Below are 25,568 nucleotides of genomic sequence, written 5' to 3' on the forward strand. Positions count from 1 at the left end.
ATATCTGCCTAATTTCAAATGGCATGGCAATCTTGTATGTGCATTGTAGTTTAGCAATTAGAGAAAAGAACAGAAGATCTGTTAGAAATTCAGAACCTGTTGACTTAAGTACGGGAGAGGCTTTACATTTTTTCTGTGTACAGTGTGCTAAATTAATTGAAAATCTTTTTCCCGAGCAAGGTACATGCAGCAACAAATGTTCAGATCTATTGGTGTAACTGACACCCCAAAAAGAGAAACGGTGAAAGAATGCATCACAAAACAGCAGCAATGCAAGAACTGGTGATCATTGTACGCCTTCCTTCTAGTGAACCAAACTAAAAGATCCATAAGGTCTTTGTCCCGGCAGTTTTGGCCTGTCATATCACAGGTCAACGTTCTTTAAAGCAGGCCAAATTACTTTGAAAAACTTTTCCAACAGAAAAAAATCAGATCTTCCATGAAACTAAATACTTACTGCTGATAAGGCCAGTATTTGTTGTTGAATTGTCTCTTCTTCATTGCTGTCTACCCAGGGAGGCACTGCTGCTTCTGTTATTGAAAGGAGAAAAATAATTGCATGTGTATTACTTAAAAAAAACCAACCACCCAAACCTCACATAAAGTAGCATATGATGTCACAAAAATGAGCAGTCATCAGTAAGCCAATTCATTGTTCCTTTTCCCTAAACTAAGCTCATGGCATAAAAGAGAAAGTCTTAAGAATGGATCTTTGCTTATCAGAGGTTAAAAAAAAAAAAAAAAAATTTCTGGTTTTGTAAAACAAAGACTGTGGGGATTTCTTTGTAGTGGTGCCTCATACTTTAGGTACTGAAGTAGTGCTGTATACCTGGTTAAGCCACCTGCAAATAGAAATTTCTAGATTCACTTTAAACATGTAAACTTTATCTAAAATAAGTATTCAAAATGATTTACTATTGTATTAATTTTGTAACACCCAGAAGACAACAATCCTTTAGCAATGGAGAAAAATAAGTTATAAATTTGTTATAAATTACAACATGTTACACACTGAATAATGATACTCAAGTTCAGCTGATCTATATATTTACACAGATACTTCCAAAATAGTTCTGTAGGCTGCACATAGAAGAAAATAAAATATTGCAGATGTGTAGAAATCTATTAATCTCTTCACTGTCAATGCAGATTCAGCCTACAGAGACATTATGATGCATCTGTAACAGTAAACAAATAGTTCTTGTGCACTTAAACCAACAATGCTTATTTGCCTATGCACCTGACATCAGCAAGATCTTACACCCACATGGATTCACACCTGATGCTAATGCTTCTTTCAGTTAGGCCATCTGTTACTCCTTTTTCGGCAATCTAGCTACCTATTTTCATGAAACTTGTAGAAATATATTAACAGATGCCAAAGTTTGCTAAGGGACAAAAAAAGACAGAAATACAGACAACACAATCACATAAGAAGTCTTGCAAGAAGAAACCAGAAGAAGATATTAACTACAGACAATATGAAAATTTTTATCATAATCCATTTAAAACCAGCTCATTCTCAAGACTAACAATAGATTAACTGTCAGAAATTACTGCATGCAGGTAACACATTAAAAGAGATAAAAGCACATGATGAAACACAACGTAAAAAAATATTTGGCTTATTTTAAAGTCTCAAATAGATCCACTGATGTCAATAGTACATGGGTGGATAACTCAAAGGATTTAGATCACAGATAATTATAAAGCAAATGATTTATGGGAAAGCAAAAGAGCAATTATGCCTTTAATGTAAGCAGAGCAACTCCTACAGCAATACTAATTAAATACTATAGTGCAAACCCTAACCCGTGTTTTTCATGTTATTATGAAAGTATGACATGATCACTAATGCTCAAAAATAATCAGCATACCTGTTTTCAATAAATACACAGGCTTAAGATTCAAAACAACAATAAGAGATCAGCTTTACTAGCACAGTGATCTTTGAGTTAATTTCACAAAGCTGAATTTGGTTAAAAAAGAAAATCTAAATCACCTAGATAATGTAACACTAACCTCACTTAAAAATGTCATCTTCCTCTTCCACAATATATGTTAAGTTCTGCTGTAATGTGTTTCATTAATCAGAGTTTTGATAGATTAGGTTTAGGTATAGTTCAATTATCCAGTTTCCAGCAAGTTTGAGCTTATGCAATGTTATGCATTATCAAAAAAAGCATACATTACCTGATTTTTTTGTTTGCTGCTCTTGGACAAATTTCTTCTGTTCCTTCTGAAAGTCTCCAATAATTGTCTAAAATAAAAATTAGGGAACCACAATAAAAAAGAATATTCACTCCTTTTTTTCATGTTCTCTCTGAAAGTGCTTTCAAATACAGTGCAGGATCATATTCTTATATCCCTGGTGGCCCTTTTTGTAAATTAGAAGTTATACATTCCCATTTACCAAAACATTTGATTTTGCCTTTAAAAGTTTAAACTATTAACTATGCTTTCAAAATTATATTTATAGTTTTATCAAGTTCAAGGGACAAAAAAAAAAAAAGAGAAGGAAAATCGTAGCTGATAATTTGAACATCAGTATACTATGCATACACACTTACCACCTTACCATATCAAATACAGATAACCGACTGTTTAGACTTACTTAAACATGTTTTTAAAGCATTAAACATTTAAAGATACCCTTGGCTTTACAATAAGTTTCAAGAGTTACCTATGAAATATATCCATTGCAATAAATCGGACTTGTAAAATTGTTAAGTATGATTTTAAGAATGTCTTCTTAGCTGAAATAAAATAATTTCTCCATTTACGTTGTTGACAAATTTTCATCAAAAAATTATGTTCAGAAATATCCTATATTAAATTTAGAATTAAAAAATGGAGAATGATCTCAGAAGTCAGCATGCCATAACCTAGAAGTAATAATAATGCAAATGTTGTTCTGTAGTTAAAAGCAGAGGGGAAAAAAACCACGAAGCTAGAAATTAATACTTAAACCACTCACAAAATATACATTTTATGCAGTGAGATCTATGGCTTAACAAGTTGCCAAAAAGCACGCAAGTCTTCAAGCTAAATACTGATAAACTCCTATTTTTTTTTCCTTCAAAAACCCAGCATTTCAGTTTAAGATTAACATCAGTGAGAGAACTACTGTAGCACCTGTTACAAAACTAGATCCTGGTTGTAAGTTATATGAATTTTTTATATTTATGGAATAAAATAATTTATATGGTGTAAGAAAAACACTTTACAATGATACTGCTATAATCCTGTTTCTCCCATATATGAACTTATTAATCAGAACAGGGAATTCATATTACTCTAAAGCATTCAGAGAAAACAGAAAATGGCATTTTACGCATAAAATATGCTGTGGGTACTTAGCTACAGTTTGAACATTATTGAACATTATTATTTGTGCATTAAACATTATTGAACATTATTATTTGTGTAGTAAATTACCAAATTACCTTCTTACTTATTTTTCCTTTTTGATGTAGATCAAAATCACGTTAGACTCTAATATACTGTAGTAGGATATATAACTCTGCTATTATATATACACAGTTGTCACTAAAAAGTCAATGAATTTTGGAGACAAAATTCAATCATAACAGTCATTCAGAAGTGTCATTTGACGATTAATTTGGAAGACAACATGAACACTAATTGTATCAAGAAATTGATGCATTAGTTCCTTTGAAGGGGTGTCTGAGAGACAGGAGGAGGGGACTGGCTGCCTCTCTTACATGTCTGTCACTCCTGGATGCACAGTCCCAAGACAGCTGTGTGTTTTTTGGCCAGTTCCCTTCCCCCCTACCCTCGCTAACAAGCACAGAACACTACATAGCACTTACTGCTGCTTCCCCTCCCACCCTGCTCCTTTCTGCCAAGTTCATGAGGGCAAGAGACAAGTGGCAGAGTCAGGGTGAGGGAAAGAACAGGACAATAGTGAGCTGTTTCACTAACTCACTGGATGTTATGAAACCATACCTGTATAGCTCTAGGGTCTTAGTATACAATATTCACAAAGCTGACCTAATTCTGAATCTTGCTTCAGAGATGCATTTAAGATGCAAGCTATAGCATTCCTCTTTCCACCTAAATAAACTGGGGGAAAAAACCCAACCCGCTCATCTCCCAGACATCCCCCAACTGCCTGTCTTTACTCATTCTTCCAGCCTTTCCTCCCATGTCAGCGTTTTTCATATTTTCTTCCAGTCATTCTCCAATGTATCTACATCCTGAAGGAAATGAACACATGTGCAGCGCTGAGTAAAGCGGAGTAACCATTTTTTGGCACGTCTACCCTAAATAAAAATTTCAGTCACATCATTTATCATGACAAGAGAGATCTGCTCTTGAAATACAGAATTCCTAAAGCCAGCTTAAAGAAATGCTATTACTTGCCAAATTTGCCACATTACAACAACAGTAAGCAAACAGATCTTTCAGATCAGTATCTAGAAATAAAATACCTTATCAATGATACTGTCAATTTTTCCTTCTTCTACAGACTTCTTTATCGTCTGTGCTGTTTCGGCAACGGATTCAGATATCTTTTTTGTAGCAGCAGTGGCAAAATTGAAGAGGTAACCTTTCACAGACAAGAAGAGAAAGACCTGAAAAAAGATCTCTTTACATCCAGTTCTCTTACTAGATTCATTTTCCTTTCTCTTTAGACATTTGGATACCTACTTGAAAGCTTCCTTCAAAATTATTTAACCCAGCTTCTGGCCTACAAAGAGCTCCTAAAATCTTATTTATTCTTTTCCAGTTCATATTCTTTAGTGATGATGATAAAACTGTATGTTTGATTGTAACTTTCTATGAAACAAGCTTTTATACATGAACCTTGTTTACTAAATCAACCATTCCTAACAGTCCTTGAAATGCTGCTTCCCAATTAATTTTCTAAAGCAATGTGTCTTTCCTAATTTCATTTAAGTATTCTGGAGACATTAAGCAATAAAGTAACTTCAGCAACAGTATTAAAACAGAATTACATTTTTTTAAGAAAATCAACGCGCACAATAAAGTCTCATGAAGTAAGGCAGCACATGCATGAAAAATTTCAGGCAAGTAACACTTTAGATTCTTTTAGAAGTCCTAAAATAGAAGCTCGCTCTTGTCATTTGCCCTTTTCTATTTTGCATTGTGGTCCTCTTTTTAGCTCCATGAGAAGCACTGTGGCTCTGTCTGCTTATTTTTTCCTGAATATGTTCAGTGTCAGAACAGCAAGAACAAGTATTTCCAAAGACTAACTAGCATTTTCTTATATTAGCAGTGCTGAAATGAAGAAAGGTGGCAGCGAAAGAACTATGTAGCATGGGCAGCTGCATTGTATTGTTCATTTTTAATTAAAGAGCACAAGCTTGCAAGCAGCAAGATATATATCACAAACCTTCAGAAACATTAAATATCAGTTTATTGACAAAGGATCTTAAAACAGCATTGTTATTGTTTATTTCTCAATGATGTCACAAGGACTTTATTACATTTGAACAGTTGTATTATGACTGTAATATCACAGTTACGGTACATACAATGATAAAATGTCTGCAAATGCCATAGTAAATATAATAATATAGTAATTGCAGAGGGATCTAGATAGATTGGAGCATTAGGCAATCATCAATGGCATGAAATTTAACAAGAATAAATGCTGGATTCTGCACCTAGGATGGAATAATGCCAAGCACAAGTACAAATTGTGAGAGGAGTGGCTGGAGAGCAGCCCTGCAGAATGGGATCTGGGGTGCTGGTGGGCAGCAGCTCAACAGGAGTCAGCAGTGCGCCCTGGCAGCCAAGATGGTAAACTGCATGCTGGGATGCATCAAACCCAGCATGACCAGCCAGTCAAAAGACGGGGATGAATCTGCTATATTCAGTGTTGGTGCGGCCTCCCCTTGAGCACTGTGCAGTACTCAATTTAGGAAGCATGTGAAGGTCCTTGAATGCATCCAGAGGGCAAGAAAGTTGGTGAAAGGGTTGGAAGGCATGTCCTATGAGGAGCAGCTGAGGACTCTGGGCTTGCCTAGTCTGGAGAAAAAGAGGCTGAGAGGCAATCTTCCTGAGGAGAGGAAGTGGAGAGGGAGGTGCTGAGCTCTTCTCCCTGGGATCCAGTGATAGGATTCCAGTGGGAATGGTTTAAAGCTGCACCATGGGGAGTTAGACTGGACATTTCTTTACTGAGAAGGTGGTCAAACACTGGAACAGACTTCCTAGAGAGGTTGTTGATGCCTGTCAGTGTTTAGGAGGCACTTGGACAATGCCTTTAACAATATGCTTTAACTTTAGGTCAGCCCTGAAGTGGTCAGCCAGTTGGACTAGATGATCATTGCAGGTCACTTTCAACCGAAATAGTCTATTCTATTCTATTTCTAGGGTTCGCAGTTGTAATGGTAGATCTAAATTGCATCATAACTATCAAAGATATATTTGAGGCATTAGTAAGAATGCAAAGCATGTGGGATGGTAAGAATATTTTAGTTATTCCAGAAAATCAACTTTGACTTTTATACAAGGGACTTTAAAAAAAAAACCCAGCACTTCTGTTTCAAACAATCAAAAAACCACTTTCCTTCTCAAGACTTCACAAAAAGTTCAGTTTCCTTAGGGGTTAGAAATGTAAGAAATAACCTTACCATGCAAAAAAAATTTAGTTGTTCTAACACACAGTTGTTTGCCCCTGGTAGAATGAATTACTTCGGAACATTCATGTCACCTTTTGGAAAGTTGACTGTTCTTTGGGGTGTATAAAATATTCTCTCTTTATGATATCACCAAATCAATACTGAAATATGCAGATGTCTAGCCAGCCCTTAAGCAAACCAGTTTTTTATATATAACTTCGATTTATAAGCCACAGAATGATGGCAACCAAGCTTCACTCAAGTACTTGCTAGCATCTTTCATATCTGTTATCAGGCTTTACAACCCATCACATGCTTCACATTGTATAAAAAAAAAAGCCTATCTTCTACACTTCAGATATACACACATATACTATCCCCCTTACAACAGTAGAGGAAGCAGCAGCTTACAGGATTGTTTCCTTCCTACCATCTTTTATTGGTTGTTTTATGTATCCCTGGAAACTTTCTCATATGCAATTGTTTAATGTGAAAAAGGTGCGAAACATCTGCTATCCAGCGACATTTTGGTATTGTTGGGCAAAGTGGTTTTGACCAGTCCTGGAACCAGTCTAAAGAGCAAAATGCTTTTGATTTCCATTAAGTACCTTAATTCAGAATAATATTTGCTCTTATAAACCTCAATAAAAGGTGGTACTTCACCTTAGAAAAATAGGATTAGTGGTGGAAAAACAACACTTCCACTTTCAAATGACCAAGAAGGTTTCCCTCCCTCTTGCAAATCTATGTCTGTATTAAAAATATGTATGTAGCAATATTTCTATTATTAGTTCACATTGCAAAGGTTAGTTTGTCAATGATGTGATAATGAGAAAAAAAAAAAAAAGTAAGGGTCAGTTTTACCAGTAAAATTCTTTATGTGCTAGGGGAGTCTTTCCACACAGCTACCCCAGTGGTTAGTCATGCACATGTTTCCAGAGTTATCATGTGTTAGAACAGTGATGTCCAAATCCTTACAAAAAAAGCCTTTCTGCCACCATCTTCACTAGTGTCACAGACAAGACATAGACCCGTGAATCCATGGGTCACTAAACCAAATTCTCACTTCCACAGCAAACTACGGGATGGACCTTTTCATCTGTAACAGTCAATACTTATTCTTCCTTTGAAAATTCAAAGTCTTTTTTTTTCCTCCTCCTGAACAAATCAGAGTGATTACCAGATTAGGATTGATTTACAAGACAAGTATTTGACCAAACTACACAGATAATCTGCTGCAGCTCAGATAGCCCAAAGCAAAGCTCAGTAAAGAACCATCTCAGACTAACCCTTCAGATGATACCAGTCCAGCATTTCAGAACACCAGTAAAAAAAAAAATAAACCACACTTCAGCAACGAATATGGAGCTGTACTTTGGATTAATTTTGTCTAAGAATCTACTATAGAAAAGCAGAATTCTTACCTGTAGCCAGTTACAGCCCTGCCTCATTACAGATTAGTTCAACAAATCAAACCCCATTAACCCACACTACACAAAGTACGTTATTCTATACATACGCATCACTTCTCACACAGTGGCAACAGAACAAATACTTAAAGAAACTCTGTTCATTTAGTAACAATTCTGAAAAATATGATAACTGAAAGCAACAATTGCAGCTATTTACTTGGTTCATGTTTTATATGTCCCATTTTTTTTTTTATCTCCAGTGAGGCAACATCCTGCGCGCAGAATTGTTAGCAACTTAAGTGCTCCCTGTTGTCAACAACTGCTGTTCAAAAAGAATCTCAGAAATGCAGAAACACAAAGATGAAATTAGATAATTAGGTCCCTTCCAAACTTTCATCTTTATCAGTTGCCTAGGACTGTTTCAGAACTGTGGAAGAGACTGGGCAAGCTGCACGAAAAACTACACAAAAGTGATGAATGCGATAGATTGCAGTTAACAAACATAATTTAAAAGAGATGCAAAATAAAGATATGTGAAAAAATAAAGTACAAAAGAGTAGGGAAGAATGACTTTTAATGCTTCTTCACCTAGATAATTTTCCATACTAGCTAAACCGACCTGAGTTACCATTTGCATATGGAAAGATATGCCTCAGAGCTGTTTTGCTTTTTTAAGAATATTCTGGTCACCTCAAACATGCGTTCCCCATTTTGCATCACTGTGCAAGCTACGTTGGAGTTGTAGCTAGCTAGACAAGAAGCGATTTTTCTTTTACAGTTGTTGAACAGAGAACAAACATGCTTTACTCATCTTAAAACCTATCTGTAACTGCTTAGTTCAGCTAAAGCTTTGGTTTAAGTGCCGACGATAAGTAGTCGTAACTTCTCCCCTAAACATGCACTAAACTGGTCTACCTTCAGTTCTCCAGTTGCCACCCTGTACTAGTCTCACCGCACCAAGGGAGTTTTGCTGCTAAGGCTGCCTTTTTTAAAAGATGAAAAACAAAACAAAACAGAACAAAAAAAAAAACAAAAACAAAATCCCAGACCCATAGCAGCACTATCCGGGTGAAGATGCCAGGGCACCACACACCCCTCCAACAAGCGAAGCTGTTCCTTTACTTAAGCTTTCTCCCTGCACGAAGGCCTCCACCAGCGATATGCGTGGGAGGGAGAGGCGACCCACACACCTCCGCCGCGGCCCAGGGTACCGCGGGGGAGCGGAGCGGGGGCGGTGGGGGGGGCCCTTCGGCCGCGGGGAGCCGCAGGGTGGGGGGTGTGCCCTGGGGCTGGCGGTGCCGGGCCGCCTCCGCCCCGCTCTCCCTATCACCACCGGCGGGTACGGGCAGGACACTCACTGCCGAGTCCCTTGGCCTGGCTGAGGAACGCCTCCGAGTCCACCTGCAGCTCCACCTGCTCCGAGCCCTGCATGGCCGGCGCCGCGTCTGCTGCTGTTGCTGCCACCACCTCCTCCTCTTCCTCCGCAGAGCTGCTCCTCTCCTCGGCCGACAGCAGCTTCTCCTCGCCCGCCCGCTCCAGCCCCAACCAACTGCCCAGGCCACGCAACATGGCGCAGGAGCGGCGGCGGCAGCCGCGCTCGACTGTTAACGGGCACTCCTAGCACCAAGGGACGAGCGGCTCTGTATGCGGAAGCCCGGCCTGCCCGCTACTTCCGCATACGCCACTTCCGCCGCTCACGGGGAAGGGCGGCGCTCTAGCCTCCCTCTCGGGGGTAGGGGCGGGGCGGCGGGGCCGGTGTGCCAGGTGGGGTAGAGCGCCCCTGGCGGCGGGGCGGGGCGGCACGGGGCGGCACGGCAGGCGCGCGTGGCCGCCGCGGGCGTGGGAGGCCCCACGGAGCGTGGCTCCCCGCCGGCGCCGCCGTCCTCCTCACTGAGGGGGAAGCAGCCGGCCGGGCTCGCGGGCGCGTTACCTGCGGCGCGGGGAGGTGCCGCCTCCGCTCCCCCCCGGGGGTTCCCGTCAGCCCGGTGGCCCCGCGGCCGTCCCGGGCGGGCGCAGCGGCCGCCCCTGAGCTTGGCGGCCGGGGCTGCAGGTTGGAGTATACATCCGCCGTTAAAAGCCAAAAAGCGGCGCGGGGCGGTAAGTCACAGGCCGGAGGCTTGCGGCCCGCTGACGGCCCTTCCCGCCCTCCCCCGCCGCCCCCGCTCTGCGGTGAGGGCCGCCCGGGCTGGGCCGGGGCCGGAGCAGCCCCTCTCCTGGGCTCGGCTGCAGCCGGCTGCTGGCCGGAGTGCAGGGCTCTTGGGGTGGAAGGCTGCGAAATCCCTGCTGAAGGGAGCCAGCTCTTTTTGGTACGACTAAACGGAGTAATTCGTGTTTTTCTCGGCTTGCGCCGATTTCCAGTTCCCAGCAAAATGTTTGCTTCCAGTTGCCTCTTTGTTTTACTTTCCCTCCCTTGTTTCCTTCTCCTTTTACAAGTGACTGCCCAAACCACCTGGAGTTCTTTGTTTTCTGTTGCAAGTAAATACTGTGTTCCCTTAATCTGCTGGGAAGTCGCTGGTCCTGCTAAAATCACAGCGAGCTTTTCATTTTGATTGCTGTAAGCAAGGTGACAGGCTTTGAAAGTTTTGAAGTGGCACGTACTCAGGATTTATACCTGTGGAATTAATTCTCCGCCCCCCCCCCCCCCCCCTTTTTTTTTTCCTACAAGTAGCTTTGAAAATGGCTTAGTTCATTGTGAACTGTTAATGTTGACAACTACATTAGCTGACTTATGAAGGAAGAGTCTGAAACAGAGGAGGTAGGCTCCGAATCTTAAAATCTATGCTATTAAAAAAAATTTACATGTTAAAATTAAATAGCAGGGAAAAGTTAATTTCTGATGGTCCTTTGCTACCGATATAAGTACTTTTGGCCATTGTGGTCTCCTTTTGTCTATATTGATCAGGGAATAATAGTTTATTAGTTCCTATTATCAATCAAAAGAGCACTGATAACAAGCATCGTTGTGTTCTTGAACTCTGCCTCGTGGAGGTCCAGGCCTTATTTATGTTACTTCAGTATAGTAAGAGGAAGAGCTGTTGTCCACCAGCTGCTGCTTATTGCCAGCGTTTGAAGAACCATATTGCTTTGATTTATCTTGAGCGTGTTTAGATCATGTGCTGTTGCATGTTGTTTTGAATGAATTAGGTACTTAATTAAGGAAAGATTTTCCTGACCCTAGAATTTTTGTGCTGTGGTGAGCCACACTGTCATTGTTCAAAAATTATTCCAATGATTAGCCTCCACAACTGCCTGAATGTTATGTGAATGCAATTATGGATGAGATACACAAAACATCATCCTGTTTCAGATGGGTTGGAGAAGTGGTGGCAAAATCTATGCTTCTGTGAAAGCCAGGTGAAATGGGAAAATAGCAGGGACAACATCAACAGCAGTTGGTGAGAACAGCAGATTATAGCAACAAGAAGGGTGATGAATTTTTAATTAGGATAGTAATTATCAGTTGTTAGGGGGTGGGAGCGTCTCTTCATCATCTGTTTTAATAGTTCTGGATCCCTCACCATTCATACTCACACAGTCCAAGGTGGCATAGGTATATTAGCATCTATTAGATTATTTCCCCACCCCAATCACATGATTTGCTTGGTTCGATATTTGAGCCTCTTAGTTCATAGCAGGTCTTTTTTTTTCAGTTTTAATTATCCAGGCTTCTTACAAACAATGACATTTTCAAGAGAGGCAGTTTCTGTATCTGAATAGCTGTTGTTGTTCATGCTAGTAGTATTGTAGAGTACTGTGAAATAGGATGTTTTATCTGATCAAGGCTTCAGTACCACAATATGCATTAAATACTGTATTTATGTCTTCAGGTTATAGTGTATGTGAGTACTCTTAGTCTTGTTAAGAATCATTTGTTTCATGGTCTAGACAGGGAAGCAGAAACTGACGAGTTAGTCATGTTGAAGGCCACATGCCATAGCTCTCAAAACTGCTCTGTTCAGGGTTCTGTTCAGAATGTATTATGCTAATGTGTGTCATAACAGCAGGTGTTTCTCTAAATCTGAAACTTTAAACAGATACAATGTTGCTTTCCAGAGCAGCATCAACTCTTACTCTGCCTCATAGTCCAGAGATGCTAGGTGATTCTTTCTCTGATTTTTTCTCTCACAGTAATTACCTGGAGAGGGAGAATGGGTAGGTATGTGAAGAAAGAACTTGAGAGTCTTGATCGGTAGTATACTGTAGTATAAATATGGATGTTTTGGTTCAGTTTCTCTTTGCTGGACTCATGTTCTGTTGATCTGTAGGATATTGCAAGACTTTTGGTTGAAATACTTGATATACTGTGAGTTGGAGAAGTGAAAGTTGCTGAAAAATTGAGTGGATGGTATAATATACTAATTTTGATAAATATTTGAAACTACAGTTACTATTTTTAAGGGTAAAGCTACTGGGTGGAGAATGTGAGTGTTCTGGCTAATGTAGCAGTGAACAATCTTTGAGCTAGCTTCTCAAAACACATGCAAAATGATTAACTTCTGTAATTTAGAAAGAATCCGGAGTGAGATTCATCTTGCCTAACTTGTGGTTCTAAAAGTTAGCTGGCTTTTCCTGTTACAGGAGAGGAATAGGCTGGATGAACTGTGCCTCTTTGGCATCTCCACAGGGCAGCAGATCAAAATGGTATCTGTTTTTCCACTGACTGTGGAGTGGACTTAGGTGCTTAGCTTACGTATTAGTGTATAAGCTGGGAGAGATGAATCTTACTCCCAGATTCCAAAATGGCGATTTTGTTTTCTGTTTCTGAAGGTCGTTTCAGCTTAGATTATTTGCATACTGAGGCTGTGTTCTTCCCTGGCATGAATTTGCATTCATCAGATGTATATCTTTGTCATTTTAGATTTCCAGCTGAAGATCAGTGTGCTTGTGCTGATTTTCCGATGAAGTACATCCTGGTAACCGGTGGTGTCATCTCAGGCATTGGCAAAGGGATCATTGCAAGCAGCATTGGCACCATACTGAAATCATGTGGTCTACGTGTCACTGCAATCAAAATTGATCCTTACATAAACATAGATGCTGGAACTTTTTCACCATATGAACATGGTATGAAGGGCAGTGCTGTTCCCTTTTGCATAAATAATTATATCCACAGTAATGTGGTGGGATTTTTGTTTTGTTTTGTTTGTTTTTTTAAAAAACAGTAATACGGTAGTTATCAGTCATTTTCTAGTGGTTTTGGCAATGCAAGTTTGCTCCTTACTTTGTGTTCTCAAGGGCATTGTCCGCTCTGATTAAGGAGAGGAGAAGCCCATTTGGTGAAGATACTTTTACGAATAGATGCTTCCTTCCTATAAAGTACCACTTTGTTGGGAAAATCCTAGCTCTAGGCCTTGTTCAATCAATGCTACCTTCAGTTCAACTTGATTTAAAAAAAAAAAAAAGTAATAGTAATATAAAACTTTTTTGAAACTTAACTCCTTGGTGGTTGCTTGTGAATGCTGTTACCTGGATGTCAGTTGTCAGTGCCTCTAGCATGTCTTCATGAGAAGTAGATTAAGTTCCCATTTTAGACAATAAGGATCTAGTCAAAACCATTAGTGAAGCTTAGAAAGCCAACTAGTGATACCGTTTTAAAGTAGATGCTTAGTTTGGTTGGTTAGTTCTCTGAGCTATGTTGGTTGTATTGACTACATTGCTGATGAGCTGCAAGACAGTCTGACATGCATTGATAATTTTGAACATTCCTTCAGCTGTCTGTCTTGTTACTTGTACATTTATTGAAAACAATGGTTTCCAAAGTTCCAAAGTACCTTCAGACAATATACGTTTCTAATTCTTTTTATTTGTTGGATTTTGTCTGCTTACTTTTAGTCCAGACAGAAATTTTTGGAACTGGAGATAAATATGTTTATCTCCTGAAATGAAAAAAGATTACTTTTCTTTTTAAGTGGAGGAAGAACACAGCACATCAGACCTCTCTCAAAAAGCCAAATTTAATTAATCCAGTAGTCCATCACTTTCAGAAATGCATCTGGTGCTACTTAGGCAGTGGACCAGGGATGCTATGCCTTTACCTTTGGTGGTAAGACTCTTGTGGTGACTTGAGATTGTGAGGTTGAATTGCTCCCCTGGAACAGGTACAGGGGAGAGGGGGATACTATGGCATGTAATTCCAACATGATTTTTTTTTTTTCTCTCTCTGTTCACTTAAGAATTTCCTACTGCTTGTGAAGAAACACTGGCTTACTGGGTACTAAGTAGAACTTCACACAAGTCAGAGTGGCAGGCCTCTTTTGTTAACACTTTGGCAGAAATATGATTGAGTCAAAGGATTTTTATTTGGTGATTTCCAGTTAACTAAAAAAGAGGGTTTTTTTAAGATTTTTTTTTTAATTCTTACGAGGCCTGGTTATGAGAAATGTTGGTTCTACGCTGTATCTGTTGACTTAAATGATAACTTACTACAGAGGAGGTACTCATTGCCTCACAGGATCAGGCATAAATCTTCCACTCTGTTGTATGCATTGTGGTGTTTTCATTAAACTGTTAATTGAAGTGGACTGTTGTCCACATAATATTTATGTAGTCCACACTAAACCTTCAGGGGGATTGCTTTTTGTTTTTTTTTCTTGTGCATTAGTCCTGTAACTTGTTTAGCCATTGATTCATTGGGTCATGGCAAAATGCTTTATGATTCTTCTGAAGAGCTTTCTAGCCTCACCTAAAGATTTGGTAACTTTAGTTCCTTTAGAAGTTGACTAGGTTCAGAATTTAGAGACTCTTTAGAGGTCTAAGAAAAGTCTGAACCTGAAGGATATTTTCAGTAGATTTTTCAGCATCAGGAATAACCCTTGCTGTCGACAGTGAACCAAATATGCAAGATGAAACAACCAAATAAGAAACAGTGATCACTTTTGAAATAGCATTTATGTTCATCATAACTTTTACTCCTGATCCAAGCCTTAATCATTAAGATCCAAACAACATGAATTTATAGTGAAATACTCTGAACATGCATAAGAACTAATGCTCATAAAAGCACAGTTTTTGGCTGCCACATGTAGATAAATATTTTATTTGTTGCTGATTTATGATTCCTGGAGACTGCTTTCTTCCAATCAAGGATTGTATCATGCTGTTGAAATGCCGGTTAAATATTTTTAAATCACTTAAATATTTTGGCACTATAACTGAAATTTATTTTCAAAACTATATGTGATTGAGGGATAGGCATTCAATGTAAAAGTAATGACTCAGATATTAAGTCACTCAGAGTGACAATGCAGATTGAGTTGCAGCATGTGCTTTATTGATATGTCATTGTGATATGTAATTTAAAAAAACATTTCTTTGATTTTAAGATAAGTTTGTGGTATTTCTGCTGTCTGTTTAATAATTTCTGATTATTTTATTGCTTTTCTGTCTGTTTTCACTTTCTTTTTTCAGGTGAAGTTTTTGTATTGAATGATGGTGGAGAAGTTGACTTAGATTTGGGAAATTATGAGAGGTTTTTGGACATTAATCTCTACAAAGATAACAACATCACCACTGGAAAGATATATCAGCATGTCATTAATAAAGAAAGACATGGTGATTACCTGGGAAAAACCGTTCAAGGTAATATTTTCAATTCTGTGGGATACTAGTCCCTTCAGTCTTCACAAAAGAGTGATCAGCTAGAACAAGCTGCTCCTTGCTATATCATCTTATTCCTTTCTCCTTCCCAAGAGATATGGGCGTATTCCTGTAATATTGGGCTTCTGGGTTCAAGCAAAGGAGGAATAGAAAAGGAGCTAGCAGTCTCCTTTTGACTTTCTGCTTGTTTTCCCCCTTTTGCATGCAAAAACTGGTATATGGGCCGAAAGTAAGATATGCTTGCCTTCTTTGGCTTTGTCTTGTAGTTGTTCCACACATCACTGATGCAGTTCAGGAATGGGTAATGAATCAGGCAAAAGTTCCGGTGGATGATGACAGAAGAGAGCCACAAATTTGTGTAATTGAGGCGAGTATGGAACCTTTTAGGATATATATCCGCAGTGAACACAAAGAACTAGCTTGCTTTCTCTTTGCTACTTACTGTAAAAGGTCAGACTGAAGTTTTATGGAGACCAGCCATACAAAGACATGTTTTATATTGTTCTTGTTCTGAGAATGATAAGGATCATTATCCCTACAGCTTCTCAACTAAATCCCTTCTAGACTACTGCTGAAACTGAGCTGCTTAACAGTATATAAAATTAAAGCAGCCAGTCGCTATAATGTGAAGTATCTATTCCAAGATACAGACATTTGACTGAAGCATTATACTGTTAATAACGTTGAGAAAACTTGTGTAATACCTGAAATCTCCTATGGTCAGTAGGAGAGCCTGTAACATTCTAGCTTTCCATATGGCTTCAAATGTCCATCACGTTGCTCGTGGTTATGTTTAAAGGAATATATTTAAACACTGTATAAGTTACTTTCCCACTTTCTGGTGTTATTTTTAAGATCTTTGGAGGCAACTTTGTTAATCACTTAACCCGCTGATGTTCTGCACAATGGACATAATGAGTGTTACCCATCCTTAGTAGGGTGTTGAGACAACTGGAGGAAAGGCAGTCAGTAATTACTAGTATTACTGTTACAGTGGAAAATACAGAAAAATGTTATAACTGAGAATTTGACAGAAGAGTATGTTATAGATTTAATGCCAGAAGCGACCACTGTAGTCAATAGTGTGATAAACCTTGTGTCTCAGGTCACAGAATTGCTCAGCATTTCTTATGCAGAAGAATCTGCCTTGATTAAAATATACGTATTGATATAGCTATAGATCTTTTTTTATGATGTTCACAGTAAGAGTTAAACGTTTAATTTAAAACAAATGTAAAAACGGTAAATGCAGAAGTATATTAATAAGTGATGGGCTTGTCAGTTCTTTAACTTCAAACTTAATTTTCTGATTCCTCCATATAAGTTTGGTTTTTTTTATAGCTCCAGCCTGATTAAAATATTTTTCTTCAGGACTTTATGGATAATTGTAATGTTTTTCTATGGCGAAATCCTGAAGGAGATGGAGCGAACACGTGTGTCACAAACAAATGGAGTTGTCAGAAGTTTTCCCGTGCTGGGTGAAGACGCAATTCTGTCAAAAGCCACTTGGTGGCGTAGAAAGATCATTGTGAACTACAACTAGTTGTAAGATTTATGTGCTAAACACTGATGTATTCAGTGCTTGGTTTACTACAGCTCTTTTTGTCTTTAAAAGACATCTAATTTCTATCTTTGTAAATAAGTTTTATCATGGACTTAGTCTTGGGTTTTGGTTTGGTAATAAATATTTATAAGTCTTTTATAATGTGAAATATTATTTCATGTTGTCCATATGTTATTTTTTGATGTTGGAAAACTATGATAATATTGCAGATATCTGTTTCTTGTTGTTCACAACTGTTGATTAATCTGACAGACGGGAAAATAAAGTTTTTCTCTACAGAAGCCTTCATATCAGCTTAACTAACTTTTTCACCACTTTGAAGGCAATGTGAAAGCACATTATTCAGTAGCACCACACACCTTCCCATGGGAAGCTTATGTCTTTGGTGTAAAGCTAGTGTAACAAAACTGGAAAATTGTTTTATATTTTCCACTGGAAACAAAATGCGCAGAACAGATGAGGGTTCTTTGGAGAGTATGACTGTAAATTTCAATTGTCAGGGTTTTTTTAAGATAAACATTTCAGAAAACTTGTTGGGTATATAGAGGTACACTTTATTTTTTCTTTTGTTTTTGCTTTCTGCCACTCTGACATATCCAAGGGTTTTTTTTCAGCTGGGTGGAACCATTGGAGATATTGAAGGAATGCCATTTATCGAAGCCTTTAGACAGTTTCAGTTCAAAGCAAAAAGAGAGAACTTCTGTAATATCCATGTTAGTCTTGTACCACAGGTAAGTTATTAAAATCAATAAAATAGATGTTACTCTGTATTGGGCTTTACATTTGTTTACGTCTCCCATTAAGCCTTTCGTGCTGGAGGGCTTTAGAGACAGAGATATGAAACCCAGCCAGACTGGGGTAAATAAAGGCCTTGATAATTACTTTATTGTTGTGAGAATCTGTTTTAATGTCGAAAGTTACTGAAAAAACCCCTTATCAACATCTATTTATCTAGAAGGCTAAATAGAGTTGTGCTTTGCACTGGAAGGTGCTGGTACATTATGAACCCAGTAAGAAAGTCACTCAAGACTCTCTAAGTTATTGTTTAAAATTCTATTTGTTAGCACTAACAGTGGAAGGAGAGAATGATATAAACGACCTTACGTCCCTCTAGGTGGTGGGAGCCCCAGGTGGTGTGGCACAGAACGGCCCTGACATGCAGCACGCTGGGCAGACCACATCTGAACAGGAGTCTCACCTTTCGGTCATTTGAGCTAATAGATAATTTTATTGCAAGGAAAGAACTGTATCATTTTTGCTGTCAGACGGAAAGGATGTTGTCAGGAGAACTTCTCACCACATTGCTAGATAAAGGCAAGGCCACTCAAGTGCTGCAATGGCGGGTCCCGAGTGGGCGCTGCCATTTGGGTTTGTCCTGTGGCCAGCCAAGGGATTTGTGCCTCACAAGCCTGGGCTTCCTCAGCTGAACGCTGATGTGGACCACTAACTCCTTGATGTACAATGGCCTTCCAGTCAGTACCAACTTTATGTACAGGGCTAAAAGTGTTTGTCCATTCAGACTCCAGATTTTACTTCACAAATAGGTTTTCGTATTATTTTAAGAGGTAGGTATTTATTGGGGAGATTTTGGTAAGCAGAGGTTGGTGATGATGATATGATTGAACCTTGTATAGATAAAAAGACAATTATTAACCACTGCAGCCATGGATTAGAGGATTGATCAGCAATCGGTGGGATTGATTCTGTGTATTTGAGAACAGAATTGTTTACTACAGCTGATTATTTCCAAGGACAGTCACTGAAGGCTTTGTGCTACATTAGACATTCTCCATTTATGAGGAAAATCCAACTTTTGGAATATTCTTCTCCTACCTGAGCCAATTATATTGAAACTTTACCTCTGTAAGAAAAAACAAAATAAACCTGACCCGAGTTAGGGCTGTGTGGTTTCTTCCCATAATTTCTTATATAGGTAATAACAGTGGTGCCATTTCTGTTTCTGGTGTATTGTGGCTCTGTTTGGATATGCTCACTTCCTGCAGGTATTATTACTTGCAATGAATTTTCTCTTTTAAGCTGTAACTGCTCTGTTGGTAGATATTAATTGCTATTTGAGCTTTCAAAATATGTTTTTGCAGCCTAATGCCACTGGTGAACAGAAGACAAAACCAACACAGAACAGTGTTCGAGCACTGAGGGGTCTAGGCTTGTCTCCAGATTTGGTGAGTCAATAAATACAGATTTTTACTTATAGGTCATCTACTAACATCCTTGCATAACCCGTGTCCAAAGTATAAGCCTTAGCCTCCCATGAAAGTCAAGAAATTGAGAAGGTATGCAACATGTATGCTTCATTGCTTCATTAAAGCCACAGGAAATCAAATTACTCAGATTTACTCCAAGTTTACTTAATTTGACTAACTCCTTGCAATACCTTGGGTCTGTAGCTATGTTCTTCTAAGGGGATCTTTGCAGAAAAATCATTCTGCACTGCTAAAAATAAAGTCTCAGTTCACTTTGTGGGAAGACCTAGAATGCTGCTGGCTTCTAATATTCTCTCACAAATTTCTTTTTATGCATGATTAAGAAGAAGCAATCCTACCTTTGAAGTACAGCCTTTAAAAATATTCCTGTTTGGAAATATAAAATGTGTGAGTGAATCTTCAAAGTAAGGTTCCTCAATTTCTTTCTTGTGTTGGACTTGCTCTTGTAGTATAGTGAACCTAAAGCCATCAAGTTTCACCTCATGCCAGTTGGCAAATGATGACAAAAGCTCAACTCCTGCCATTCTCTCTCCCTAGTGCTCTGGTAATGAGTATGTGCTTATTATGTGGATGCAGTGTTTGCTTCCCTGGCACTTCTTGGGAGCGGAGGGAAGACATAAGTAGATTGCAGCTCCCTGTTGTGATACCTGTCTGCCATTGGAGACATTAATTTGCTTGGTCAAGTGTTGACAGCAGTGAAGCCAGGGCGGCACAGCTTCAAATGTCAGTACAGCCCCAGTTCAAATTTATGCTTCATATCTTCCTGAGCTGCAGCTAGGGCAGCTGAAAACACCCTCTGTTTCTAGGTATGCTTCAGGAACAGAAAAGGATGATTTTGCTCTTTCGTGTGAGGCTGCTTGTTAAGTCAAAGAATATTTTCCATTGTCTCTTCTGGAAATTGTTGAGCAGCTTACAGTTCCATAAAGTCCACTGGGAGAAAAAGTTTCCTAACCCTTCTCAAAAATGAAGGAGTAGTGAGCGTAGTCACTGCTTCTGTATAGTATTGATATCCTCAGAAAGGAAAAACCGTTCTTAAAAGAACAATCACACAACTAAATCATATGTTGTGCTTCTTTCTGATTTTTTTGAACTCTTGCATTTTACATTTATCAAAAAGCATGTTTATAACTGCAAAACCAATGGCTTCATAAATAGGATATGTGAAGGATGTGTTAGGTTGCTTCAAATTCTTGTGACCTGTTAATTGTAATCAGCTTTTGGAGGGAAAGACTTTCATTAACTCAATGCTGCTCTATATTCCAAGCTTCAGGGCCTAAATTTCAAAATCCCTCTTGAGGTGCTAATTGTATATTGAAAGTTGCATGTGATTTTTGAAGGCCTTTAAGATAATTACCAGTGCCTGACTTCTTTTTTTTTTTTGGTCCCAAAATTAATTTTTAAAAGCCTGTTAAGTAAGTGTCTGTGTGTGTGTGTAAGTGTAAATAATAAAAGAACAACAGACTAATGTAGTCACTTTTTCACATCTTGAGTTCTTGCTTGGGGCAGTTCTGGGACTGCCAGAAGCAGTACTTTTTCCTTCCTTTTTTTTTTCTTTCCTTTTTTTTTTTTTTTTCGAACTGCTGCTGTTGACCACTAGAGCATAGAGGGATTACACTGTGAGCGAAGCCTCTTGGTGCTGTTGTAAAGTTGCTTGGGCGCTGCTTCAATAGAATCTTTAAATGGTTGCTGTCTTGGGCAGGGGCCCAAGGCCAAGACAACACATGGGGAAGCTCCTAGAACAGCATTCAGGAGGGCTTCCTTCATAAGCTGTGCTGCCAAGCTGCCTGATCTAAACTTGGCTCGACTGGTCCTTAATACCTGCTGCCTCTCTGTCTGGTCCCAGGCTTCCCCGAGGTGGCACGCTGTGCGAGTCTCAGCTGTGTATGTATTAGGAGCTTTTCTGTTCTCTGTGCTTCATGAATACGCTATATCTGCAGATTTAATGGCCTCTGTTACAGCATTTTGAAAACTGATTATACGCTTGTCAGTGCTGCCCTATTCAATTGAATTGTTCCTCATCTTTGTATTATGTTTCTTTGAGATGCATCTCTGCCACTGTTACTGTAGTTTTGCATTTTCATGCTGATTCTGATGTTTTTGATTTCTGTGACTCTGTTAACTTTAAATTTGTCTCAGCAAGATGGATGATAGATTTCCAAGTGGATTTAATTGTGTGCTTATACTATCAAGGTTTATGAATTATGTCTTCAGACAGTACCCAATTTTTATGTATGTTGGGCTTAATTGAATAGTGTGTACAAATTGTTTCATGATTTTTTTTTGCTTATCAGAATATGCACTAATTTTCCCTTATACTTGTCATTTTTTTTCTGTTTCTAGAATTTCTTGCAAGGGTAGGGGAAGTTAGTTAGTTAGTCTTCATCAATATCAGTGTAGCTAAGCTGTGTTCTAGCAAGGTGATCATCATTTACATAATGCAAAAAATAATAAGTTACTTAATGCAAAAAAAAAAACCTTTCTATAAACACCAAATCACCTGCTTATTTTACTTATTGGTAAAAATTATCAGTATTTTCCAAAATTCCCAAGTTTTACATGTATCAGCAGAATAATCATAGAATCATAGAATCATAGAATCAGTGAGGTTGGAAGGGACCTTTAAGATCATCAAGTCCAACCATTAACCTACCCTGATAAAAACACCACCACTCCTAAACCATGTCCCTAAGCACCTCATCTACCCTTTTCTTAAACACCTCCAGGGATGGTGAATCCACCACCTCTCTGGGCAGCTTATTCCAATGTTTAATAACCCTTTCAGTGAAAAAATGCTTCCTAACATCTAATCTAAACCTGCCCTGACATAACTTGAACCCATTTCCTCTTGTCCTATCACTTGTCGCCAGGGAGAAGAGGTCAGCTCCCATCTCTCTAAAACCTCCTTTCAGGTAGTTGTAGAGGGTGATAAGGTCTCCCCTCAGCCTCCTCTTCTCCAGGCTAAACAACCCCAGATCCCTCAGTCGTTCCTCATAAGGTTTGTCCTCCAGACCCTTCACCAGCTTTGTAGCCCTTCTCTGGACACGCTCCAACACCTCAATGTCCTTCTTGTAGTGAGGGGCCCAAAACTGAACACAGTACTCGAGGTGAGGCCTCACCAGTGCCGAGTACAGGGGGATGATTACTTCCCTAGTCCGGCTCACCACACTATTCCTGATGCAGGCCAGGATGGTGTTGGCCTTCTTGGCTGCCTGGGCACACTGCTGGCTCATGCTCAGCCGGTTGTCCACCAACACCCCCAGGTCCTTTTCTGCCAGGCAGCTTTCGAGCCACTCCGCCCCCAGTCTGTAGCGCTGCATGGGGTTGTTGTGACCCAAGTGCAGGACCCGACACTTGGCCTTGTTGAACCTCATACCATTGGCCTCAGCCCATCTATCCAGCCTGTCCAGATCCCTCTGCAGAGCCAATCTACCCTCAAGCAGATCAACACGCCCCCCCAGTTTAGTGTCGTCTGCGAACTTACTGAGGGAGCACTCGATCCCCTCATCCAGATCGTTGATAAAGATATTAAAGAGAACGGGCCCCAGCACCGAGCCCTGGGGGACACCACTCGTGACTGCACACCAACTGGATTTAACTCCATTTACCACCACTCTCTGGACACGGCCATCCAGCCAGTTTTTTACCCAACGAAGAGTATACCTGTCCAGGCCATGAGCAGCCAGTTTCTCCAGGAGAATGCTATGGGAAACGGTGTCAAAAGCCTTGCAAAAATCCAGGTAGATAACATCCACAGCTTTTCCCTCGTCCACCAAGTGGGTCACCTTGTCATAGAAGGAGATTAGGTTTGACAGGCATGACCTGCCTTTCACAAAGCCATGCTGACTGGGCCTGATCACCCTGTTCTCTTGCATGTGCCATGTGATGGCACTGAGGATGATCTGCTCCATGACCTTCCCAGGCACCGATGTCAGACTGACTGGCCTGTAGTTCCCTGGATCCTCCTTCCGGCCCTTCTTATGGATGGGTGTCACATTTGCCAACCTCCAGTCAGCTGGGACCTCCCCGGTTATCCAGGACTGTTCATAAATGATGCACAGTGGGCCGGTGAGCACTTCCGCCAGCTCCCTCAGCACCCTTGGATGGATCCCATCCGGCCCCATAGATTTGTGCACCTCCAGGTGCTGAAGCAGGTCCCTCACCATTTCCCTTTGGACTACAGGGGCTTCACTCTGCTCCCCATCCCTGTATTCTAGCTCAGGGGTCGGGGAATTCAAGGAACAACTGGTCCTACTGCTGAAGACTGAGGCAAAGACAGCATTAAGTACCTCAGCCTTTTCCTCATCCTTGGTTACTATGTTACCAGCCCCATCTACTAGAGGACAGATATTATCCTTGGTCCTCTTTGTATTGCTAATATATTTATAGAAACTTTTTTTGTTGTCCTTGCACCAGTAATTGCACCAGAAAAAACCCCATAAAATTATAAAATAGTTTTCTCATCTTCAGCCTCTTCCTTTTTATCGTGATGTGCAAATTATGAATTACAAAAAGGTGCTGAAGTACTGAAATAGTAGTAAACCCGTATATAAGCTAAGCGTTACTGCTCTAAATTTAGCTGATAAGATCACAATATTTCTTTTGATTCATCACATTATTCATACTTACAGAGCTGCTAGACTTTCGGTAAAGAGTATTACAATGGTAGCTACAACAAAGGAGAACATGAGGAAGCAGTATTATAGAGAATGCCAAAGAAAGATGAATAAAAGTAGGTCAGTATGGGCAGGTGACTGGTTTACTTCTGTCTTGCTAGATGTTTGTGAGCTATGATATATTGTACAACTCCAAAAGAGGGGAAGAGAAAAAAAAGGCACTTTTGTTTCTGCTGTGCTTCCAAAGGAGGTTAATTCCTCTGTGAACAGTATAGGGGATCTTCTAGTGGTTTGCCTAGTAAATATTTAAGATTTTTCCTTCTGTTATGACAGATTGTCTGCAGAAGTGCAAAACCGATAGAAATGGCAGTGAAGGAAAAGATTTCCATGTTTTGTCATGTGGAGCCTGAGCAGGTCAGTACTTTAATATTTTATTTGTCATTATTTAAACATGTGGGAAAGCATAGAAGTATTTCTGTGCATTTCTGTTTTCAACTTCAGACTGTTTCATTAATATATAATTGTTTTTACAATTTTTATCTTGCTGTAATGTACTCTAGAACACTTGAAAAATGTTGGGGGTTTATATGTCAAATTTTATGTCAAACGATCATTAACGTTAATAAAAGGAATAGATTTTGAGTGCATGGTTAATTGCCATACATAGTTGAGAAACAGTGCAGTTTCAATCTATGGTTGGTTATTGTTCATAAATCATCTCAGGTGGTTATAATAATGAGTGAACAAAGTGTGGTTATAGCTAGGGATTTTGCTTACGTCCCTAGCTCATCATAGCCACGTGAACACTCTTACTGTGATGATATGTAATAGGCTATTCATGCCCTTCAACATGCTTAGAACATCTACTGTGTAGTTATATATCCTTTTATAATTCACAGGTGATTTTGGCCATAATAGTTTCTGTGATTAATTGCTGTTCAAATACTAATGTTGATAAATCAAGTGCTCTTTAATATTTTTGCCAGAGCATTTTACTCCTCAATGTAATGGACGATATTAAAGGGATAACAGATGCCAACAGTTATGCTGTATTTCAGATTTGTATCAATGTTGACCTCTCTGTAGTGTGTAAGAAAAAGCTTTTTATAGTGAGATTCCAGATGAGGATATAGAGGGCAGTGTGGCTGTTGCTTCCCCCTGCCTTGCTTCTGTCTTACTATCAGTGGAAGACAACACCCTTGAGCTAGCTTCTGGAAAATCCTTCAGAAATGCCTGCGTGGTTCCTCTCCAGACAGAGAGAAACAACTGGAAGTTCAATCAACTGACAATGGTGTGTGCGTTTCTGGCAGTATCAGACCATGTGTAAGCATGTACATACTGAGATTCCAACTGCAGTTATTACACCCTTTTAACTGCGTTAAGAGTCCCACGAGTCTTCCCTAAGACCTCCCTGGCAGGGAGGGAGCTGTCTTCATGGCACTGTTTTTGTTTTCTTGTTTTCCAAAGTTCTGCCATTTAGAGTAGAAGCTCAATAGTTGTATCTGCAACAGCTTTCATGAGAAGCTGAGTATATGATCCCGGGCAGA

At 39.6% G+C, this 25,568-nt stretch overlaps 2 protein-coding genes across 2 annotated transcripts in view; one reads left to right on the forward strand and one right to left on the reverse strand.

The window, feature by feature from the left end:
* LOC309677950 (synapse-associated protein 1-like) overlaps nt 1-9,664 on the reverse strand; it is a gene marked incomplete at its 3' end in the record, with an annotated part of 10,831 nt that extends 1,167 nt beyond the window's left edge. The window contains exons 1-4 of the mRNA XM_082490860.1: nt 9,382-9,664; nt 4,455-4,573; nt 2,194-2,260; nt 454-531 (exon numbers count right to left, since the gene is read on the reverse strand). Coding sequence (XP_082346986.1) covers nt 454-531; nt 2,194-2,260; nt 4,455-4,573; nt 9,382-9,592 — 475 coding nt within the window. The 5' untranslated portion in view covers nt 9,593-9,664. The remainder of the gene's footprint in view (nt 1-453; nt 532-2,193; nt 2,261-4,454; nt 4,574-9,381) is intronic.
* A 3,221-nt stretch (nt 9,665-12,885) lies between these two features.
* The window catches only part of CTPS2 (CTP synthase 2), a 75,210-nt gene continuing 62,527 nt past the window's right edge, over nt 12,886-25,568 (forward strand). Inside the window, exons 1-6 of the mRNA XM_082485546.1 lie at nt 12,886-13,087; nt 15,431-15,601; nt 15,886-15,986; nt 17,798-17,914; nt 19,283-19,366; nt 24,355-24,435. Of these exons, the coding sequence (XP_082341672.1) occupies nt 12,922-13,087; nt 15,431-15,601; nt 15,886-15,986; nt 17,798-17,914; nt 19,283-19,366; nt 24,355-24,435 (720 nt within the window). The 5' untranslated portion in view covers nt 12,886-12,921. The remainder of the gene's footprint in view (nt 13,088-15,430; nt 15,602-15,885; nt 15,987-17,797; nt 17,915-19,282; nt 19,367-24,354; nt 24,436-25,568) is intronic.

Source organism: Vanellus vanellus (assembly GCF_965231255.1).
Source record: "Vanellus vanellus genome assembly, chromosome: 1".
In the NCBI taxonomy this organism is placed as follows: domain Eukaryota; kingdom Metazoa; phylum Chordata; class Aves; order Charadriiformes; family Charadriidae; genus Vanellus; species Vanellus vanellus.